At 36.1% G+C, this 21973-nt stretch overlaps 1 protein-coding gene across 2 annotated transcripts in view; it reads left to right on the top strand.

Moving 5' to 3' along the window:
* Positions 1–21973, top strand: part of Kiz (kizuna centrosomal protein) — a 127368-nt gene that overhangs the window by 7545 nt on the left and 97850 nt on the right. For both annotated transcript variants that reach the window (XM_071608689.1, XM_027953705.3), the window contains exons 3-4: positions 601–763; positions 11650–11742. In XM_071608689.1, coding sequence (XP_071464790.1) covers positions 601–763; positions 11650–11742 — 256 coding nt within the window. The remainder of the gene's footprint in view (positions 1–600; positions 764–11649; positions 11743–21973) is intronic.

The following is a 21973-nucleotide window of genomic DNA, read 5'->3' as shown; positions in this document are numbered from 1 at the left end:
TTTAAATATTTGTGAAGCATTAAGAATCAGAATTAGCAGTGTCGGTACCATGGAGAGTAATCTGTGGGGTTTTTTTTCACATAGTCCATATATTATTAGAGAATACTTTAATAATATTGTTGTAATGTCTAAAAATATTTTTTATGTTATCTAAATGAAGCTTTTCTGGTATTTAAAAATTTCTGCATTTTTTTGGATTATGGTTTATCATTTGATTCTGTTTCCATGTGAGCAAATAGTTTTAACATTGTTTTATAAAGATGTCAGGTTGTGTATCTTAAAATGGTCATGTAGATACCACTGTTGAAATCACATTTAATTTTGAGAAATAAATCCATATAAATCTTTATAATAAACACTATTATCATGTGTTCTTATATACATTTCTCAGGAGAGTTTTTGCCATGATGTAACCAACACAGTATCTTAGTGGCATCATATTAATTTTCTCTAAAAAATATATACATTCTGTCCTTTGGATTTTATTGTTTGGGTAAAATATCTTAGATTTGATTTTTTCATTAACAGTTTTATTAAAGAATACTCTTCTGCTTAGGTTGAGTCAAAGTCTAACTCTGTTGTTTTTACATCTTTTTTCAGGGTTAAGCTGAAATATGTAAAACTGAAGAAATACCTGAAGGAAATATGTGAATCTGAAAAGAAGGCTCGTACTCGAAACCAAGAATATTTAAAACGATTTGAGTGTGCTAAAGCTCATGTTGGACACTTTACCACAAATATAGAGAAGCTTCAAGAACTGAAGGTGATGTCTTGTTTTGTACTGTTTTGTAAAATCTTTTTTTTTTTGTACTGGAGATTGAACCCAGGGACACTTAACCCTGATCTTTTGTAGTATAGTGTATATTTTGTAATATAGTGTAGTATACTGTGCCATGTCCCCAACCCTTTTATTATTTTATTTTGTTATTTTAAGACAGGGTTTTGCTAACTTACTAAGTTGCTGAGACTGGCTTTGAACTTGTGATCCTCCTGTTTCAGCTTCCCAAGCCACTGGGAATACAGGCTTACATCACTGCACTCAGCTAAAATCTTTTTCAGATTAGTGGCAGTCACTATAATGTTCAGCTGTTTGTGTTGAAGACTAAGTATCAGCTTTTTCTGTAAATTACCACATGACCAATATTGATCTTAAACCTTTAAGTTATATTTTCTAATATTCCTACTATAGTTGAAGAATTAATGGAATATTTACAACATAGGCAAGGTCTCTAGTCAGTACAAGGTATAGGGTCTAACGTGGTATTTATTGAAGGAATTATTGAATGTGAGCAGCATTAGGGTTTCCTTTAGAAATTTCTTCCTTCTTAAAAAAAAAATCCTTTTTATGTGGTCTGAGCTCTTTCAGGTCAAATGTGCACTTGGGAAGCCCTGAGGGGTGGAAATGGCCCTGAGGATTCTTTCATGCTCCTGGGCTATGTGACCCTGAGCAGCTGATTTATGAGACCATCTCTGATTCAGGCTCCTTATTCTTCTCCAGTATTTGGCTTCCTGCTGCTCCACAAATTATGCTAAGTGTGGCAAGCCAGGAAAGAGGCATTCTTCCTTACTATTTTCCCTGAATAGGCATGTTACCCAAATTAACCAAATAAACACTAGTTACAGGAAAAATTGGCTTATGTATTTCCCTTTCTTTTTGCTCTAGCAGATTTTCACTAGCTTAATTTTATTGCAGAAATTTCAAATATACAGAAAAATCATAAAAGTTCTTTTAATGAGCACTTATGTATTATCTACTTAGATGCAACAATTTAAATATTGGCTATATTGCTTTTTGCATGCCATTTGTATTTTTTTTTCTCTGAGCCATTGCAAGTCTGTTGCATATATCATGACACTTTTCTCCTGAGCACTGGAGTGTGGATCTCCTGAAAATAAGGGTGGGCTCCTACATAATCATAATGCATTGTTATATAAGAAAACTAATAAGAATTCCATAATATGATTTAATATATATAGTTCATATTCAAATTTCTCCAGTTCTCCCAAAAAGTACCTTATATTTCCAGACTATAAGCCCACTATTATTTGTTGTATTGTTAGTTATTTTTTTAATTTTTTAAATCTGATTTTATCTCCTATGGCCTGCCACTTAACATTTTTTCTTTTTCCATGACATTGGGTATTTTGAAGGTAGGTCAGCTACTGACCATTGTGAATTTCCCCATTTTTACTGTAAATTGGAAATGTGGTTGAGACCAGCACTACCCAACTAAAATTTCTGCAGATAGAAATGTTGTATATCTATGCTAATGCTAATTCGATGGCCACTAGCCATATGCGGCTTCTGCGCCATTAAAATGTGGATCATGACACTGAGGACTATATTTTTAATTCTGTTAATTTTAATTAATTTAAGTAGTTACAAGCAATATTATACTTACCACAACATCCCATAAGGAGGCCCATGATATAAGATAGTCCCACCTGAGTGATGCTGACTTTGATCTTCTGGGTAAGATAGTGATCTCTAAATGTGATCTCTATTGTTCAGCTTTGTAAGTAGTAAATTATCTGTGGAGTGATGTTTTGGCATCACTGGACTATCATGTTCATCACTAGAATTTTACCTAGTGATATTGGGATCTGTTAATAAATCTTGCCTGAATCAATTATTACAGTGGAGATTGTGAAATGATGATTTTTCTGTTTTTAATCTTCTGGTGGCTTACTTTTCTATAACAAAGAGCATTTTCTTCCCTCCCTCTATGTATTCTCTTTCTTTTTTTTTTTTAATATCACAGTGGACTTATGAATTCCTTAATCAGTATGTTATCAATTACTATAATTATTTTTTGTTGCTCCTGTTGTCCCAAACTTGGCCAGTGGGAGTCTGTTTTTAGGGTGCTGGTTATAGAACCAGCGTTTTGTGTATGCCAACTTCACGTCCTACCACTGAGCTACACTTCCAGCCAATGGGAGTCTCTTTAGATTGGCTCCTGTGTCCTTTTGACGAAACCCCTTAAATTCTAAGCCTTCTTTGCTTTAAATATAACAAGATATTTCAGGTTGCCTAATATTTTCCCTGTCTTAGAAATAGATATTGCCTTTTACCTAGAGAGCTATGGTTGCTCTAAGCAGGGAAGGGTGTTTAGCAACCAAGCTCTGGGGGTTAACTGTGCTTAATCCATAGCAAGTTTTAGCTACAGCACTTCAGTTTTGTCTCTTACTAGTATTCAAGTAGAATGCTTAAATTCCAAAAAACACTTTTTGGAGATTTCACAGAGAAAAGTGAGAAAAGTGTCTACCAGAGAAAAGTGGTAGACAAAACAGGGAATTTTTACCTTCCCAACTGAATAAAGGACATAATAGCAAATGTCCTCTTACTTTCATATTGTGGCTTATTTAAATATTGATTTCTCATTATAATCAAATGTGGATCAAGAAATTTCAAAGAATCATCATTTGTAAATATTTTCATATTGAGAATATTAGTTGTGAATAATAGGATAGGTAAAAAAGAATATATGATGAGCTACTAAAGGATATCGATATAGGGCATCATTTTAAAGAAAAGAATGACAAATTGTATTCATAGAAATATGAAAAGCTTTATTCATAAACATGGTTCAAAAGTTGCATAAATGTTGCTTTTTGAATTTTGGATAACAAATGCCTTTTTAAAATAATTCTGCTAATGGCTTAAAAGAGCAGATCATGTAGCAGATCATGTGTGAAAGACAAGAGTTCTATGAAAAACTGTTCTTTAACCATCACCCTGAGTCTAAAGTCAAGTGCTTATTGTGTGTCCATAAAACTAGACAGTGGTGTCAGCAACCCAGCCAGTGATACCAGTAGTTCAGTAGACTGGCCACTAAGCATAAGTTCAAGTAGGGGATGTTGGTCCTTTGTGTCTTCTCATTTCTTTCTGCTGCTTTTTTTCTATGCCAGTGCTGGTAGTGACCTTAGATATGATGGAACCACTTGTCTCCTATTAATGCTTCTGCATTCAGGTATCAGGTCTTTATCTTCTTTGTAGGCCAACCCCAGATAAATCGTAGGAGAATGGTGTCCATAGTGCTTTGCCCACACACCCCAAAGTGCCAGGGATATTTCCCCCTGAGAAGTGTACACTTAATGCAAATGAATTCCAAATTGGTAGAATTTCAGAAAGTGAAACAAAGTAAAACAGTGTGGGAGAGGTGGGTATTTTGCCCAAATTTTACTAAGATTTCTCCTTCTTTATAGAAATGGGATGGGTCCTCCTTAGTACCTATGTAATGTTAAATATTTTAAAATGGGATAAAAGCTGAAAAAGAGTTTCAATTGATTTTATGAATCATAATGTTTTCTGGGGGCCTATAATAATTTTTAGGGCTTGCTAAAGATATTGATCTTTTTAAAATTGTTTTGAGAATATTGTGTGGCAGTGTTGCCACTTGTCAGACGGGTGAAGAGGCTGAATAAACTCAATGCAAGAATGTAAATTTTGCCAGGCACAGTGGCACACACCTGTAATCCAGGCAACTTGGGAGACTGAGGCAGGAGGATTGCAAGTTCAAAACCAGCCTCAGCAAAAGCGAGGTGCTAAGCAACTCAGTGAGACCCTGTCTCTAAATAAAATACAAAATAAGGCTGGGGATGTGGCTCAGTTGTCAAGTTCCATCCCTGGTAAACGCACCCCCCCTCCCCCAGAAAAAAAAAGAGAGAATGTAAATTTTAGTATTAATAGTGCTAGAAGATTATGTCTTTCACTTCCTCATCCTGCTCCCCAGAATGCTTTTATAGAGGGGACCTCAGTTGGTTCTAACTTAGAGCAGTTTTTCCCAGGTGCCCTTTGTCCTTGTCTCAGATTGGGTTCTCCCTAAGCAAACCCAGAGATAATGACTATAAGTGGTTTATTTATAAGATGAAGAAACATCAGTAGGCAAATGAGAGAAGTGAGGCAGGGGAGTTGACAGGGTATGTTATTGAGCCAACTTTCACAGTAGGCACTAAAGCTTAAGCATACAGGGAAATTGGCAAGTGGTTGGAAGCATTTGGGATATGTATACAGTAGCTCCTGAGCAGCATGGATTGAGAATTGATAGGTGGAGGTACAGGGAGTAGGGAGCCAACCATATGCTCCTGTGAGCAGAGCAGCCTCCCCAGGTTCTGAGGAGGCACAGAGACCCAAATACTGGAAGTTGGGAGCACCCAGAAAGGTCCCAGGGACAGGTGTAGAGCATTGCAAACATCTGCTTAACTTCCCTCACAACAGCAGTGCCATGCATGGAGCTGACACATCAGGGCATTCAAGAAGAGTCCCCTTACTGGGTGAGAGTTATCATCTTGTTACATTTCTCCCCTGCCTGAAGTGCTGTTTCGGTATTTTTAGGAGAAACCCTAGATGCTGATCTCTGCCTGCATACAGCCCATCTAGCCTTAGTCATGCATATAAACACACATGTATGTGTGCTCTCCTTCTGCCTCTCCTTGTTTCTCTCTCTTACACAAGTATACAGATGTGTACAATTTTCTGCCTCCTTTCTCCCTGACATGTCCCCATCTCCTTATTCCCATTTCTGTCTCTCCCTTTCATCTCTTCCCTATATCTGTCTCCTTGCCTCTCCCTACACTCAATACCCCACCTCTTTCTCCCCGAGGTCCTCTAGCTTGTTCACCTCCATATCTTCCCACTATTTCTCTGCATCTTTTATCTCCTGTACACATGTGTACTTGCTTTCTCTCACACTCTCTCTAACATGCACATATGTACACACTCATACTTACTCACATGCATCCTCAGTACTTTAAACCTGCTGAACAATTTAGATTTCTTTGAAATTTTCACATTATCTTATAACCGTTTTTCAACTAGAAGGCCTTTATGCCCTGACCTGCCTTAAGTCTGTGTCATAATTAGTAAGCACTTCCTTCATGGTATTATAATTGTTTACATGTCTGCTTTCCCATTTTGCAATAAGATCCTTGTCTTGTTATTTCAATGCTCTCAAATGTCTGACCCAGAATATGGCATGCAGTAAGCACTCAGTAAGCATTGAGATTCCCCCCTTGACTGAAAATTAATTCCACCATATTTTTTGTCTTTTTCTCTTATGGACCATGAACAGCTATGAAAGAATTAATGTGGAATTGATTATACCAAATGTTATACCTTCCCAGGAAGCATTTGTGCTTAATAGCAGAGACATCATGAAAATGTCACTATTAAAAACTGTGATTCTCCTTGAAAATTCTGTCATTAGGTTATCTGTGCTGAAAGGGGATAAAATTTGAGAACAGTTCTCTTGAGTGCTCATTCAGATTTCTACTAAACATTATGGCAGACATTGTGGGCAGGTCACGACATTCAGACTCCTGAAGGACAAGATCTGTAGCAAATCCTATACTTTATCAACTAGTATGTCATCTCTGTTAATATATATTAATTGAATAAATAAATGTCCCCCCAAATCTTTTGGTAAAAGTTTACCATCTAGAAGGAAGCAGGGAAGAAAAAAACTGTGAATTATAGTCTCATATTTTGTATTCACCCAAGAATCAATTCAACTTACTTAATAAAACCCATTTTTTCAACTGTAATATGAGGAGGCAGGGCCAGCTGATCTTAAATATCTATTCAATTCAACTATTCACTTTTCTATAATTGAGAATTACTGTACAATCCCAAGGACCAAGTGAAACAAGGAAGCTTGGGAAAAAAAGATAGTGGTGGCATCATCAGGCAAACAACAGTGTGACAAAAGAAAATAGAGGAGGGAAAGTAAGAATATAGAAAGAAGAAGGAAGCAAAAAGGAAAATGGGATGGTCACAGAGACATATATATCCCAGTGATTTGAAACATCTGCAAGAACATTCATCTCCTCTTCCCATGTTCCCAGCTTATTGTTAACAGATTTTTGTAATTAAGCTAAAATAAATTGTGCAGTGAGGTACTAAATGGGAAGATCCTTTTAATGTTTAGGTGGCAGCATCAAGCCAATATCATGAAGCAGTACAGTAATGAGAAGAGTGAGTTACCAGGTGGGCTAATTCAATGCTCTTAGGTTATTAAAATAGCTTTCATTTCCCAGGTTGAGGGCAAATATGAGGGGATTATCCTTTCAGGAATCAGACAGTGCTACTGGAGCATGGGTTGTTTAGCCCATGAAGCAACAAATTTGACCATGAAAAGTTTAGGTCATGTGGCAGGAAGGGGACAGGAATACATTCCAAACCCTGATGTATTGTGAAAATAGAAGAAACACAGAGGGCCTGATTGGAAAAGAAATTAGGAATGGAATGTTGAAAGACTGACAATTAGAGATAGAGGTGCAAATAAGGTCATATGTACTCTGATGTCACATGAGATATTTTTAACTGGGAAAGTCTTAGAAAGATTAATCTACCTAGTATTTTCTAAACTTAAAAAAAAATCTTTAAAGTAGTAGAATCCTTTGTTTATAATGCAATTAGATTGTATAAGTCTTTCACCTCTTTTGTTAGGTTGATTCCTAAGTATTTTATTTTTTTTGAAGATATTGTGAATGGAGTGGTTGTCCTCATTTCCATTTCAGAGGATTTGTCGCTGATATACAGGAATGCCTTTGATTTATGCGTGTTGATTTTATATCCTGCCACTTTGCTGAATTCATTTATTAGCTCTAATAGTTTCTTTGTAGACCCTTTTGGGTCTGCTAGGTATAGAATCAAACTACAGAACCCTAAAGAGAGAAATAGAAGAAGATCTTAGAAGATGGAAAAATATACCCTGTTCATGGATAGGCAGAACTAACATCATCAAAATGGCGATATTACCAAAAGTTCTCTATAGGTTTAATGCAATGCCAATCAAAATCCCAACGGCATTTCTTGTAGAAATAGAGAAAGCAATCATGAAATTCATATGGAAAAATAAAAGACCCAGAATAGCAAAAACAATGCTAAGCAGGAAGTGTGAATCAGGCGGTATAGCGATACCAGACTTCAAACTATATTACAGAGCAATAGTAACAAAAACAGCATGGTACTGGTACCAAAACAGGCGGGTGGACCAATGGTACAGAATAGAGGACACAGAAACCAATCCACAAAACTACAACTATCTTATATTTGATAAAGGGTCTAAAAGCATGCAATGGAGGAAGGATAGCATCTTCAACAAATGGTGCTGGGAAAACTGGAAATCCATATGCAACAAAATGAAACTGAATCCCTTTCTCTCGCCATGCACAAAAGTTAATTCAAAATGGATCAAGGAGCTTGATATCAAATCAGAGACGCGCCGTCTGATAGAAGAAAAAGTTGGCTACGATCTACAGTCGGTGGGGTCGGGCTCCAAATTCCTCAATAGGACACCCATAGCACAAAAGTTAATAACTAGAATCAACAAATGGGACTTACTCAAACTAAAAAGTTTTTTCTCAGCAAAAGATACAATAAGAGAGGTAAATAGAGAGCCTACATCCTGGGAACAAATCTTTACTCCTCACACTTCAGATAGAGCCCTAATATCCAGAGTATACAAAGAGCTCAAAAAATTAGACAATAAGAGAACAAACAACCCAATCAACAAATGGGCCAAGGACCTGAACAGACACTTCTCAGAGGAGGACATACAGTCAATCAACAAGTACATGAAAAAATGCTCACCATCTCTAGCAGTCAGAGAAATGCAAATCAAAACCACCCTAAGATACCATCTCACTCCAGTTAGATTGGCAGCCATTATGAAGTCAAACAACAACAAGTGCTGGCGAGGATGTGGGGAAAAGGGTACACTTGTACATTGCTGGTGGGACTGCAAATTGGTGCAGCCAATTTGGAAAGCAGTATGGAGATTTCTTGGAAAGCTGGGAATGGAGCCACCATTTGACCCAGCTATTCCCCTTCTCGGTCTATTCCCTAAAGACCTAAAAAGAGCATGCTACAGGGACACTGCTACATCGATGTTCATAGCAGCACAATTCACAATAGCTAGACTGTGGAACCAACCTAGATGCCCTTCAATGGATGAATGGATAAAAAAAATGTGGCATTTATACACAATGGAGTATTACTCTGCATTAAAAAATGACAAAATCATAGAATTTACAGGGAAATGGATGGCATTAGAGCAGATTATGCTAAGTGAAGCTAGCCAATCCCTAAAAAACAAATGTCAAATGTCTTCTTTGATATAAGGAGAGTAGCTAAGAACAGAGTAGGGTCGAAGAGCATGAGAAGAAGATTAACATTAAACAGGGATGAGAGGTGGGAGGGAAAGGGAGAGAGAAGGGAAAATGCATGGAAATGGAAGGAGACCCTCAGAGGTATACAAAAGTACATACAAGAGGAAGTGAGGGGAAGGGGAAAAATAATACAAGGGGGACAAACGAATGTCAGTAAAGGGGGCAGAGAGAGAAGAGGGGAGGGGAGGGGAGGGGAGGGGAGGGGGGATAGTAGAGGATAGGAAAGACAGCAGAATACAACAGACACTAGTATGGCAATATGTAAATCAATGGATGTGTAACTGATGTGATTCTGCAATCTGTATATGGGGTAAAAATGGGAGCTCATAACCCACTTGAATCAAATTGTGAAATATGATATATCAAGAACTATGTAATGTTTTGAACAGCCAACAATAAAAAATTAAAAAAAAAAAAAAAAAAATAATGCAATTAGAACAAAGTGGGACTAGGGAACCTTATGGTCCAGCAGAGCCTAGTTGAAAACCCCCCCTCTCCAGCTTTTCAGAAGGTGGATTTTATTGTTAATAACCAAGTAAAAATAAGTGTATAAAAACAAAAGGCAGAAAATAAATAAAAGGCAAAAGAGAACAAAGTACTTTTAGGTAGTGGTTGCAGAGTTATAGTTTTTATCAATTTGTCAGTAGTACAACTCTGGTTTCGAAATACATTGTACAGTTTTTCTGTGCATTAGTACTTTAGAAAGAGTGACCTATAGTTCAGTAAAATTTTCAGATATATTAAGAAAAATCTAAATTGGACTCTTTAAGATAATTTTCTTACTCTTTTTATTTTCCTTGGTACTGGGAGTTGAACCCAGGAATGCTCTCCCACTGAGCTACATCCTCAGCTCTTTTTATTTTTTATTTTGAGATGATCTCACTAAGTTGCCCAGGCTGGCCTTGAACTTGTGATCATCCTGCCTCAGCTTCTAGGATAGCTGGGATTTCAGGCACGTGCCACCATACCCTGTATTTTTTTTAACTATTCTTTATGAAGCTTTTATGTAGTTATCACTTTTATTTTGCTTCAACAAAAGAATTGAATAAAACTCATGTTTCCATAAGAAAATGCTCTATCTTTGGAAGGTATGACTTAAATAATCCCATAATGAAAATATCAGGTACAAAGCCCACTGATCTCAAAGAGCAAAAGGAAATGTTTGTAGTCACAAGAAAAAATAATTTTTAAAAAAATCTCTAATTAGATGTTTATATCATAATCTAGTTAACCTCCTTTTTTAAAGATACTTTCCTTTGGAATCTGTAAAGTATGCCTGTTTAAGGCACTTAAAGTTAAAAACTAAACATCTATAAATTTAAAGAAGTAGATGTAAAACACAGATATGTAAATTGTATTTTCATAATTGCCTTATTTGCTTATCTTTTATTGGTTTATTATTTTGTCACTTGTACTGGCCTTATAAAACTTTAATTAGGTATCTATTTTATCTATTTAGATTATTACTGCCCTTCATCAGGTTAATAACATTTTGCTACAGAAAAAAATTCCTATTATTAAAAAGGGGGCAGCATATAATACCTTTTAAAATATTTTGAGGGAAAGAAATCAGTTTTGGCCATTATTGCCTATGCATTTTTTGTTTGTCAAAACAAAGCTTAGGCCTGTTTACCATTCAGACTGAGAACTGATGAAATAGCTTTCTAATTTGATTGTCTCGTGGTGTGTTTCTTTTTTAACTTTATTTTTATGTATGTTTTTATTGCAATGAGCAGCTGTTTTATTTAGAAAATGTTCTGATACTTATCTGTGATGGAACACAAGCAGTGACTTTTTTAAGGCTTTAATTACTAGTGTACTGAATCAAGGTGCTTTTTCTATGCCTTGCATTTAAGAAAAGTCATTTGATGATTTAATCATTTCAATCTATTACAGTGTGGTAATGATACAGACATTCTTAATGTAGTTATTAGTACCAGAGCAAACTTGATTTTTAAGATACTGATGACTGACTGCAGTATATTTCTACTTTAAGTTGATGTCTAGCAAATAATATACATAATGGCTGTGACTGTTAGGACCATGATATAATGTAGATGTCATGTAGATAAAAATCAGTTGGACTGATTTTTTCCCCTTTAAGATATAACTTTTCAAAGAAAATCTTTGATGTCAAATGTTTTACTTTCATAACCAAGTAACTAGATTTACATGATAATATAATGAAAGTATCAAGCTGTTAAACATATCAAAGTTTTATTCCCTAAAAAGATTTTAATAAGTGAAACTCCATCAATCCTTGTTTTATTTCAAAATATATGTAACGTTTTATTGAATTCAACATTTTGGTATATGTTACTTTTGAAATTGTCTATTTTTCTAAGATAAGTTGAATTTCTTGATAACATCAGCTTTTACTTTCTAATTTACTATTCCTTTTATATTATTAAGACTGCAAGATATGAATAAGTTCTAGTTAATAATATCCAGCACAAAATCAAATTTGTTTATATTTAGATTGAATATGAGTCTCAACTTAAGAAGATGCAGCTACTCTCAAAAGATAGACTGGGAATAAAGGGTGAACTGAAAAATGAAGAGAGACAGAAGGTAACAAATTAAAATGATAAAATTTCTATTAACAAACATCTTTTTGGTTAAACTTTAAGTGATTATTTAAAGATTTTTACCTATTTCCTATTGCTTTAATGTCTAACTTAATTAAATTGGCTGAAAGCAATCACTTTGGGGTTAAGATTTAGATTCCCAAGAAAACCTCAGGGTTAGTAGGTAAAATTGTGTTTTTCTAAATAATGCTTTGTAACTACTTTTTCTTAGTTTGAGAAATGTTTTCAATGAAAATGTGGTATTTTGATTCTTTCCTTTATATATAATTTTGTACATTTTAACCTTCTCACAGAGAAAGTGGAAAGAAGAGATTGCATATCTAAGCAATAGACAAAAAGACCAGCAAGGAATACTTAAATAAATTCTGCTATGTATCTGCCATAATGCAGGCTTCTAATCCTCCTGCCTATCTCCATATAAATGATTCTGTTCAAGACCATAGATGTTTTCTTCACTAAAAGCAGTAAAGCTCTTTTAGATGAAATGTCTAAAAACATCTTGTAATAACTTGGAGCATGCTGGCAAGAGTAGTCACTTGTGACTATATGTGAAACCCCCTCAGCCAGTCGATATTGTAATAAGCAAAAATGGTAGCATCACTCCATTATTCAGAAAAGCCAACAGCGTGCTTGTTCCTTAGGCTGCAGCATTCATTAAGAAAAGCTTACTGGGCTGAAAGCTGGAAACAGATGATAACGGGATATGATTTTCATATTTAATGCTTTCCTTGGAAGAGTATGTGTGCTACAGATTGATAGAAGAATCAACTGCTACTTTACTAAAAGACTTTCAGGTTTGCCCTATAGCTACCGATGGAATCATTCAGCCAAGAAATTAACTTTTTCTCCTTTTACCTGCTTTATATATCTGCTAAGCAGGCTGCCTGGCTGCCAGTAAATGTTATTATGCAGTTAACTGTTTGGTATTTAAGACTCTTATCAGAAAAGAAACAGAGGCCACACTATTTTGTTTTTATAGTAGGAGGAAGGTTTTAGTTTTTCTTTCTTCCGTGCATTAGCAGGCATTAATCTGAGTTTATAGGAAGTTTTAGTTTTTCTTCCCCATAGATTAAAAAGTTAAAAAACCTAGAATTTAGAGCATTCTTTAAACTGTAAGATACAAAACACCAAGCTCCAGCAACCTTGACCTATATAAAAAGGCCTTTAATGATAAATGATTTATATGCCATTAGATGTAGGCCAAATGTGGTATGATGTGATAGACTTCTAAACCATTCAGCCAGTTTTCCTGTTTGACATTCAGTCATGAAATAATTGACATGTTTTTAATCTACAAACTAGCATGTTCTTTCTATGCCATTTCTGATAGACACATTCTTAGTATGGCAGTGTCAATGGTACTTAAGTAATGTGGGAGACTTTTTTTCTATTTGCGCTACTTTTTTTTCTATTTGCACTACCTTGCACAAAGTTATGGAGTCTTCTTTTAAGTTATATTTAAACAGAAACAAGAGACACAGTGCTGACAACACTGTAAAATGTTTAATAACTAGAATGAAGTTTTTCCCTTTTGATTGAAAATTGTCATCTTTGATTATTAAATCTTTGACTATTTGACTGTAAGAATCAATTAGGTAACATTTTGAGAAACTTATATCTTGCCTTTTTCAATTTTCTATTGATGTTCAGTCAGTTAAAAGGTAAATACATTGCAAAAAAATCATGACAGTTAATCCTTATTATACACTAATTCCCAAATTCTTTATGAGTAATGTTGTATTTTTATTGGAAATCCAAGTTCTTTTTCTTTTAGTAGTCATATGAATTAGCCTCTGAGCCCAGTGTCTCTGGTCTCCAAGGACTTACCTAGTACACATACAGTCTCACTGACTGAATTCAGTATATAGTTGTTGAGCAACTGTTCTGTTTGAAAAGCCACAGTAGGTCCCTCTATAAATGTCACAACTCTTGCTCTCAAGGTGCTTTCTCACGAAGCAGTACTCTTTCTAAGGCACAGGATAGTGTGTGATAAGTGACAATTACAGGGAACAGGCATGAGCAACATGAAGAAAGGTGGGACTACTTCTTTTGCAGTGAGTAACCCAAGCCTTGGTGGAGGGGTTGGTGCTTGAACAAGCATGGAAGGATGAGTAGAATAACGATCAGTGGAGGTGTGTAGATACTCTAGGAGTAGGAGATGTTTTAAATAAAGGAGTAGAAATAGGAAATACCAGAGGGTAGTTGTCCAGTCTGCCTGAAATCTAAAGAGCTTGTAGAGATAATGGACAGATAAATCTTGAGACTTGGTACCTGGAACTAATGCCCCAGGCTCAGGAATTGAGATTTACTCCTAGAATTATCATTGTAAGAGTGTGTGTTGGGGCAGATGATGTAAAGACTTGTGAGTACAGTGGTTCCATTATAGGACTGAAGCTGCAGGAAGATGAGGCTAGCAGTACAAAGCAGTATGAACCTGGGGAATGAGCATATGGAGCTGAGGAAATCAGGGACAGTGTGAACATGAGGAATTAACCAAGGGCCTGGATTTGGGGTGGTTGTTGCAGGGGAAAGCACTAATAAGAGGGGATGCTGTATCAAATTAGTGATGATTCTGAATTATAAAAAGATAGTTTTAAAAATTTAGCAAAAAGCAATGACTTGCATGCCAAGAAAAAATCATCAAGTAATGGTTGTCAATTTTTTAAATGTAAAACTCTAGCTCAGTTTTGTTGTAAGACATCCATTGTTTGCATGCATCCAGTGGCTGCTCTTTAGAGTCACATATTCTCTTAAGAGGATGAATAACTGGCCATCATCCCCCAAGTTTATTTGCATTCTTTTATAAAAATTGTTTATTTGCTTTTTTTTTTACTTCTACATGACAATAGAATATATTTTGACATATCATACAGACATGGAGTATAACTTCCCAGTTTTGTGGTTGTACATGATGTGAAGTTACACTGGTCATGTATTCCTATATGAACCTAGGAAAGTTATGTCCAATTCATCCCACTGTCTTTTTCCTATTCCCATCCCTCCTCCCTTCTCTTCATTCCTCTTTGTCCATTCTTAATTTAGTTAGAAACTTCAGATAGTGAAAAGACAAAGTCAAGGCCTCATTTGAATTCTCACAAATTTTACTGTAATTTAATAATCCTCCTCTCTATTACATATTGTTATCTTTTATTTTGGGGTAAACTCTCATTTTGTTTATCTCTAGGCATGTTCTTCTACATGTTCTTCTGATTGCTGAGTGTTTTGGTATGAGCTGTGATTAGAGAATATATATATATATATATATATATATATATATATATATATATATATATATATATATATATATATAAACATCAAAACGTATGTAGTCATGGCATTTTTGAGTGAGAGTATAAATTTTCTATTGTCCTGTGACATATATTCTATTAGAAACAGAAATGAACTGATAATACTCTTCCAGGGCTGGAGAACAGTGCAAGATCAGGGAATCTCATCACAGGACTAAAGTCTGCTTGGGGAGTGTCCCCTCCATTGTTATAACCCTACCTGCAAGTAGGAGAATGGCTATGTAAGTTGTTACTTTTACAATGGGTAGTGACTTTTTCTGTGTGTTAAGTGCTACATTCACATTTTATGTGCATCAATTCTAACCCTTTCACATCTTTATTTTATTTATTTATTTTTATCTGATGCTGAGGATTGAACCTAGTGCCTCATGTGTGTGAGACAAGTGCTCTACCACTAAGCCACAAACCCAGCCCCAATTCTAACCCTTTAAATAATCCTGAAAATAGATGCTATTATTATTCCTATTTTATAAGGCTCAGAAAGGTTAGTTAACTTGCCCAAGGCTGCATAGCTAAACAGAGCGAAAATTCAAATCCAGAACATAACTAAACAGAGCCAAAATTCAAATCCAGAACACTTGTGCTATTAGCCACCTTGCCACAATGTCTTCAAGGTAGTATGAAGGCAGTGCTTTTCAAAGTCAGGAGAAATTCCCGTTGTGATAAAAACAACTTTAGGGACTACATTTTTTTTTAAAATTGTAGTTGTAGATGGACAGATTGCCTTTTTTTAATTTTTATTTTTATGTGGTGCTGAGGATCAAACCCAGTGCCTCACATATGCTAGGCAAACACTCTGCCACTGAGCTACAGCCCCAGCTCTAGGTACTACTATTTAACCTAACCACAGGAGGAAATGAAATGGTCTCCCTTGGTGCTGTAAGATTCCAGTTGAATCAGGTCAACCATGGCAAGCAGAGTGCCCATTTCTAAACTGCCCAGAAAGGAGCATCCAACCTTGCCCAAGCAGAAGAAATACTTTCAGCTCAACTGAAGAAGAACTTGAAGAGAGAAAGCCTGAATAGTCATTAAAAACAGATATATGCCTTCTGTGCAGGGATGAGCCATGAAGTAGCTTTAGCCATGAATTTTAACTTGTCAGCAGAGGTGACTGAGCTGTAACCAGGAATAGCCCTACTGTAGGAGAGGCATCAGACAGAAGGTGACACCCCAGTGTTAGATGGCAAGAAGCATTCTTTCATTCCTAATGGGTCAAGACTGCTTCTCTCAGAATCTGAGCAGTATATATAAGACCAGGGCAGCCACTGTAGGGCAAGGCCCGTTGCCTATGGGTAAAGGAACAGACACCTTTATATAAAGTGTCCTAAAACTATCCTGCAGTATCCCCATAAGACCAGGGCAGCCACTGTAGGGCAAGGCCCGTTGCCTATAGGTAAAGGAACAGACACCTTTATATAAAGTGTCCTAAAACTATCCTGCAGTATCCCCATTGAAAAGCAAATGACTGAGGTTGGAATTCCCTGGAAGCATATCCCAAGATTGAGTGCAAACAGTTTATTTAGTAGGTAGTCCCAGGAAGTACATACAATGAAGGAGGGAGGAATGTTGACACAGGGAAGAGAAAGAAGCCAATGGGAGTGTGTAATTGAGTAGATCACCATTGTGAGCCTGTGACACTCAGATCCACAGGGAACCCTGGAATACTGTATAGCATGTGCTCCAGAAGTATCCTATCCATGAGGAAGGCAAGAAAGGTATTTCCCTTCTAACTCCAGCCACTGAGTGATGCATCTGGCTGCACTACCAGCTGCTGCATGGCTGCTGACAAAAGCACTCAGGACAAGAGACACAGGTGTTTGAAGGACACTGTGTATGTATTAGGATGATGAGGGACCAGGGATATGGGCCAGTCTTTCTCATACCTACTGTGGGAAAGAACAGTGAGTGGAGGAATTATTAGAATTATTAGAGTTACCTATGCAAGGCCAATTTCTTACCTTACCAACCCACAGTGCTGCTCTCAGAAACAGCCTCCTTGAATCACTGCTCAATTTTAAATAATACAAAAGCTCCCAAATGGAGTTCTAAGCTGCTACCTTCAACCCTTGACCCTCAAAGTTATGGCTGTATTTGACTCTGAGCCATAACAAGTAGAAAGGTTGTCTTTTTGTATTTAGTGCATGTCTTCTACATTAATAGCATTTTATTTATATGTTTTGGTTCATAAAACAATGAAAAATTATACTGAATTACACACATAGTTCCTCAAAACTAGATGCCTTAAAACTAGATGCACAGACCTTTTTTCTAGGAGAGGGTAGAAAGTGCTCTTCTCACAATTCTCTAGATATGAGCTGTTGCAGGGCAGGGCCTGGGCCCTTTCCGCCTGCACCAGCATGGCCTACCATCATGAAAGGATAAAGAACTGAGAACTGTTCTCTTTGAATGAGGTTTGTGCCCTATTTCATGTGGAGCTGAACGATAGATGAAGTTTGGACCCTTCTTTCTTTGATTCCTTTTGGGGATACCTTTGAAGTAGCTGATGGGGAGTATGGCTCAAATCAACAGCTAATATTTATATTAGTCTTTCTTTGTTTTATGTACTGTTCTAGGAAACATGTATATATATACACATCCATTATAACAACCTTACAAAATATATACTATTTTAATACTCATTTTACAGATTAGGAAATAGGTACTCAAATAAATTAATCAACTTGTCTTCGAGTCACACAATTAGTAAGAGGTAGAGTTAGGAATCAGATTCCAGCAGACTGGTCTGGAAGCTTTTGTTGTTGTTTGTTTAAATTTGTTTTCTATTTTTTTGGTCTTTTAGAAAAAAAATTTGGGGGGGGTCTGTGGCCTTAATTAATAAATTTGTTGGCTCTGGGGATGTCATGTGGTGGCAGAGTGCTTGCCTGGCATATACATGGCCCTGGGTTTAAGCCCTAGCACTGCAAAAAATAAATAAATAAATGCTTCTTGCCCCCCCCCCCCAATTGACCTACTTTTCAGTTACTGGATGAAGTCATTTACTTTGGAAAATAGTGGAAGAGGGCATTTCTTGAAAGAATTTGTTTTCTGTCATAGTCAAAAATGAAAGAGGGATGGGGTTGTGGCTCAGCAGTAGAGTGCTCACCCACTACGTTCAAGATCCCGGGTTCAATCCCCAGCACCAAATAAAAAATAAATGAATAAAAGATGATATTGTGTCCAACTAAAAAATAAATATTAAAAGAAAGAGAAACAGATATTTTTAAAACAGCTTTTGAAGGAACATTTGGCTAGGCAACTATCTTTTTTTGCTCTCTTTAATGTTAAAATACATGCAACATGTTTGTTAAATGAAAGAGGCTCTCACAAGTGAGAAAATTGTATTCACAGATATAAGTACATGATATGGAGTGACAGAAAATGAGAGGAAGTGAATGAGAAAGTGAAAAGAAACGTAAGTCAATTTAGCAAGAGGAAAATGCATTTTGTGGAAAACACTGTTTCTTTTGATAGTGCGGGGGATTAGAGAAGTTCCACAGGAGAACAAATATTGATTTCTTATTCTTCAGAAAACTTTCCAAATATCATTTGCTTATAGTTTTTCACTATATTTTTAGAAAGAGATATTTTCTAAAATATATGAAATCTAAAAATAAGTGTTACTGCCCAGAAATTTTGGGAGAGTAATCTAACAATGACCATCATAATTAATATACACATATTTTGTCCTAGTAGTTCTGCTTTTGATCATCTATTCCTTAGGATTAAGAACTTTAGTTCAAAATGATAAAATATCCTTTGTCTGTTGTAGCATCATCCATAGTCTCAAAAAAATGGAAACAGCTGTGCACGCCTGTAATCCCAGTGGCTCGGGAGGCTGAGGCAAGATGATTGAGAATTCAAAGCCAGCCTCAGCAACTTAATAACAACCCTAAGCAACTCAGCGAGACCCTGTCTCTAAATAAAAAATAAAAAGGGCTGGGGATGTGGCTCAGTGGTCTAGTGCACCTGAGTTCAATCCCGAGTCCCCCAGGAATAAAACAAAAAAACATGTAAACAATCTGAAAGACCAGACATAGAATTGGCTGAGCTGAGGGAGGGGATGGTACATCCTCATGTTCCGGTACTTTGCACATATTAAACAGAACCAAGTATATTCCTCCTTCTTCCTCCTCTTCCTCCTCCTTCTCCTCCTCCTCCTATTCCTCCTCTTATTCCTCCTCTTCCTCCTCCTCCTCCTCCTCCTCTTCCTCCTCCTCCTCTTATTCCTCCTCCTTCTCCTCCTCCTCTTCCTCCTCCTCCTCTTCTTCCTCCCTCTCCTCCTCCTCTTCCTCCTTCTCCTCTTCCTCTTCTTCCTCCTCTTCCTCCTTCTCCTCTTCCTCTTCCTCCTCCTCTTCCTCCTTCTCCTCTTCCTCTTCCTCCTTCTCTTCCTCTTCTTCCTCCTCCTCCTCTTCCTCCTTATCCTCCTCCTCCTCTTCCTCCTTCTCTTCTACTCTTCCTCCTTCTCTCCTCCTCCTTCTCCTCCTCCTCTTCTTCCTCCTTCTCCTCCTCTCCCTCTCACTCTCCTTCTCCTCCTCCTTCTCTTCTTCCTTCTGTTCCTCCTCTTCCTCCTTCTCCTCCTCCTCCTCTTCCTCCTCCTTCTTCTCCTCCTCCTTCTTCTACTTCTTTTTTCCCCCTTCTTCTTCTGTTTCTTTTTCCCCCCTTGCCTTCCTGCCCTTGCTGGGACCTGTAGCACATCATTAAGTGAAAGTGATAAAAGGGGTATTCTTGTGTCAATTCTGATCTTGAGGGGAATGCTTTCCATCTTTTACTATTCACTGTGACTGTGGTTTTTTTCATAGATGCATTTTGTCAGGTTGGGGGAATTCCCTTCTATTTCTAGTTTGTTGAGGAATATTCATCATGAATTTGTGTTAGATTGTGTTAAATGCTTTTTCTGTGTGTATAGAGATAATCGTATTTATTCTCTTTATCCAATTAATAGGACATATTTCTTTAATTGATTTTTTAAAATCTGAGAGTATTTTTCCTATTTTTGCCACCAGATTTATTTTATTATTTTATTTTTTACATTGACAGGTAAAATTGTATGTGTTTGCCATGTACAGCATGTTGTTTTTGAAGTATATATGCATTGTGGAGTTTATTGATTTTTGTATGTTGAATAAAGATTGCATTCCTGGGTAAAACTCCTATTTAGTAATAATGTGCAATCCTATTTATATGTTGCTTGATTTAGTTTGCTTTATTTCATTAAGAACTTTTAATCTCTATGCATAAGAAATAGGGCCCTGCAGTTTTCTTGTGACATCTTTGAGTTGGGTGTCAAAAACCAGCATGATAAACTGGGCAAGAAATGTTTTTTTCTATTTTTGGAAGAGTTTGTGAAGGATTTATTTTAATTCTTTAAATATGGGTAGAATTCATCAGTGAACCCCTTTAGTCCTAGACTTTCTTTGTGGAAAGTTTTTGATCAGTAATTAAGTTGCTTAACTTCTTATGGGTCTATTCAGATTTTCTATTTCTTGAGTCAGTTTTGATAGTAACTTTGTAAGATTTTTATCTAATTTGTCAAGGTGGTCTAATATGTTAGCATACATCTATTCAAGATTTTCCTTGTAATCTTTTTTTATTTCTGAAAAGTATATATGCATTGTTTAAAAGAACAGTCATGTTCTTTTAAAGTACATTCTTTTAGTCTCTGGTCTCAATTGAAGTGTTTAATACATTTACATTTAATAGAATTACTGGTATTTACCTATTTTTTTTCCTTTATTTCTCCAACACTACTTCCTTTTGGGTTAAACAGAATATTCTAATGCACCATTTTAATTTTCTTGTCATTTATTTTCCTATTAGTGCCCTGGTATTTCAGTTAGCATCTTTTATAGTTTGGATATATTTAAGTGTGTTCCCCAAAAGTTAATTTGCTGGAAGATTGGTCTTTAGCATTGTGATATTTAAGTGATGGAACCTTTAAGAGGTGGGACCTAGTGGAAAGCTAGGTTAGTGGAAAGTTAGAGGGTGCTGCCCCTGAAAAATATTGTCATTGTTGTTGAACCCTGGTTAATTCCTGTAAGAATAGTTATTTATAAAAGCAAGCATAACTTGTGAATATTTCCTGACTCACCATGTGATTTCTGCCCCTTACACATGCTTTCACAGTGATGCCATTTACCATGTAATGTAGCCAGTCTTCACAAGAGCCAACCATATGGTAACACCATTCTCTTGAGTTTCCAGAACTTTGATATAAACAAAACTCTTTTCTTTATAAAGTAGACAGCCTTAGGTATTTTGTTATTGCAGTAGAAAATTGACTAAGACAACATTTGTAATAATCTAGTTTGTATTAATACCAACTTAATTTCAGGAGCATGTAAAAACTTTGCATCTATATAACTCCATTCTCTCTTTACTTCTTTGTCATATTATTATAATACAAGCTATAGCTTTGTATCTTACATGTTACATGTTTTTAAAAAATTGTTTTTAGTTGTTGATTGACGTTTATTATTTATTTATTTATATGTGGTGCTGAGACTTGAACCCAGTGCCCCACCCATGCTAGGCAAGTGCATTACCATAGAGTTACAACCCAGCCCCTTATATGTTGGATATTAATACAGATGTATAATTATTGTTTTACAAAGATGTCTTTATATAGGAGAAAAAAGTTGTAAAACAACAACTATATATATATATATATATATATATATATATATATATATATATATATCATCACCTTTTGTATTTACCAGTTCCTTTACTAGTATTCTTTATTTCTTAATGTAGATTTGAGTTACTCTTGAGTGTTCTTTTATTTCAGCCTGAAGTATTTTTTATAGTATTTCCTTGGCGGCATGGTAGTAACAGAGTCTGTCTTTGTTTATCTAGGACTACCTTAATTTCTCCTTCAGTTTTGAAGGAAAGTGTTGGCCGGTATAG

Source organism: Marmota flaviventris, chromosome 2, assembly GCF_047511675.1.
Source record: "Marmota flaviventris isolate mMarFla1 chromosome 2, mMarFla1.hap1, whole genome shotgun sequence".
Classification (NCBI taxonomy): domain Eukaryota; kingdom Metazoa; phylum Chordata; class Mammalia; order Rodentia; family Sciuridae; genus Marmota; species Marmota flaviventris.
Note: the sequence above shows the minus strand (reverse complement) of the source record. Positions and strands in the feature narration are given on the sequence as shown.